A 1775-nucleotide genomic window follows, 5' to 3' on the forward strand; every position below is an offset into this window, starting at 1 on the left:
TGTGTGTGTGTGTGTGTGTGTGTGTGTGTGTGTGTGTGTGTGTGTGTGTTTCTCATGGTGATCAGGATGTTTAGCTGCAAGACTCGATGTTTTCACATGTGAATGAAAAAAGGTTTTCTGGTCATTAATGCTTTCCTTCCTTTGCAAAGTATTTGGTTTTCTGGAGATGCTGTTAACAAATACATGTTCCGTGGGAGAAAAGGTCCAAACAATCTTCTGACAGAAAAAGAAACAAATGTACGACAAAGATGACTTCAGGCAGAGGAAGAGCGGGGAGGGGGGCAGCTATTCCCTCTTTCCCCCCCCCTTGCTCAGATAAAGTCAGATAGCTGCAATGGAACAATTTTTTAACCACATGAAAAATAAAAACATCACAATTTTTTCTACAAATCAAAATCGGTTTAATTTGACAACTTATTTAGCAGAGCRAGCACAGTAAATATACACAGGAATAACTGGTCACGTGTGGATGCAATGTTCCATTAAAAGCACGGTCACTGTGTCTGAGCTTGTTCAGCTGCAGCTTGTTCAGCTGCAGCCTTGGCAGCTAACCGCTCCTGTCGTTCCTGTTCAGATTTCGCCCTCATCTCCTTCTCCCTCTGGATCAGCGTCCTCCTCTCAGCCGCCCAGTCCACCAATCGCTTCTCGTACTGCTCCAGGTCCTGTTGCTCCGCTGCGGCCAGGCTCTGCTGGGCCTGGGTGGTCGTTAAAGCCTGGAAGGAGGCGGGCTCCACTTTACCCTGAGACTCCAGCTGACTGCTCAGCTCCTGCAGAGGACGGGAGACAGAAAGATGGTAAAGGAACAGAAGACAAACTGATCTTTTCAGGGTAGAGGGAAATTGTGTTTTGGGGGATTCTCAGAATAATGCAAAAACAAACAAAAAAAAGTTTTTCAAGAAGTGAGATACTGGATATTTAGGTTTCTGCTTCGTTAGTTGACGGGCAAAATTCAAAATCTATTTAGTAAAATTAGAAATAAGTCAYTTTAGAAGGTCACAGCGAGGCTCAGAACCAGTGGTGTGCCGTCAGGGCCAGCAAAGCSTTCTCTGCTGGCCTAAACACAATCAGAATCACTAATATTTTTCATTTATTATAATAGTTATTAATATTATTATTAGGATATAATTATTCTTGAAATATCTGTTTCATAGTTTTTGTCCTGGCTGCGCAGCTTCCAGCAGCTTGTATTTATTTTAGAGGTTTTATCCAATCATATTTTGATCWTCATCTGTTGCTAGGGTCCACAAATCTGCCTCAGGCCTTCAGAACGAGCAGTGAAGGCACCTGAAGGGTGAAACACATGAGAGCGATACTGCTGCTTTGASCAATCAGGTGCTGAGGTGAAGACACCAGAGCCTGCGAGCTGGCCTCGGACAGCRTCAACATTTTCTCGTCGTTTGATTGGCTGATCAGAGAGCAGACAGTCAGAACCGGGAAACTAAATTTCTGTAGCATTTCTGAAGCTAAATGCTGAGCGGACATTCTTAAGAGTTACAGAAAATTAAAACTTATAACAAAAACACATAACAGAACAGACTGGAGTTTTAGTGTTAGCTCCATGGTGGTGATAGGAAAGGACTTATTGTTGAAACAAAAACGGGAGGACCTGTATGACAGAGCTGGATTTTTCTTGAGGAATAAGAGGATGGAGTTTTTAAAGAGATAATAAAAAGTTCTGGTGAGTAACATATATTTTATTTAAATGTTTTATTTGGTTATCAGCTTATTATATAACCGTATTGATGCTGTTGGTAATGTTTGGCACAGCTGTGGCT

The 1775-nt window shown here is 42.2% G+C and overlaps 1 protein-coding gene across 1 annotated transcript in view; it reads right to left on the reverse strand.

Moving 5' to 3' along the window:
- Positions 1 to 377: 377 nt before the first annotated feature.
- The window catches only part of mrps27 (mitochondrial ribosomal protein S27), a 10097-nt gene continuing 8699 nt past the window's right edge, over positions 378 to 1775 (reverse strand). The window contains exon 11 of the mRNA XM_014002642.1: positions 378 to 767. Coding sequence (XP_013858096.1) covers positions 495 to 767 — 273 coding nt within the window. The 3' untranslated portion in view covers positions 378 to 494. The remainder of the gene's footprint in view (positions 768 to 1775) is intronic.

The sequence above is a fragment of the Austrofundulus limnaeus genome, unplaced genomic scaffold (assembly GCF_001266775.1).
Source record: "Austrofundulus limnaeus strain Quisiro unplaced genomic scaffold, Austrofundulus_limnaeus-1.0 Scaffold14, whole genome shotgun sequence".
Lineage (NCBI taxonomy): Eukaryota > Metazoa > Chordata > Actinopteri > Cyprinodontiformes > Rivulidae > Austrofundulus > Austrofundulus limnaeus.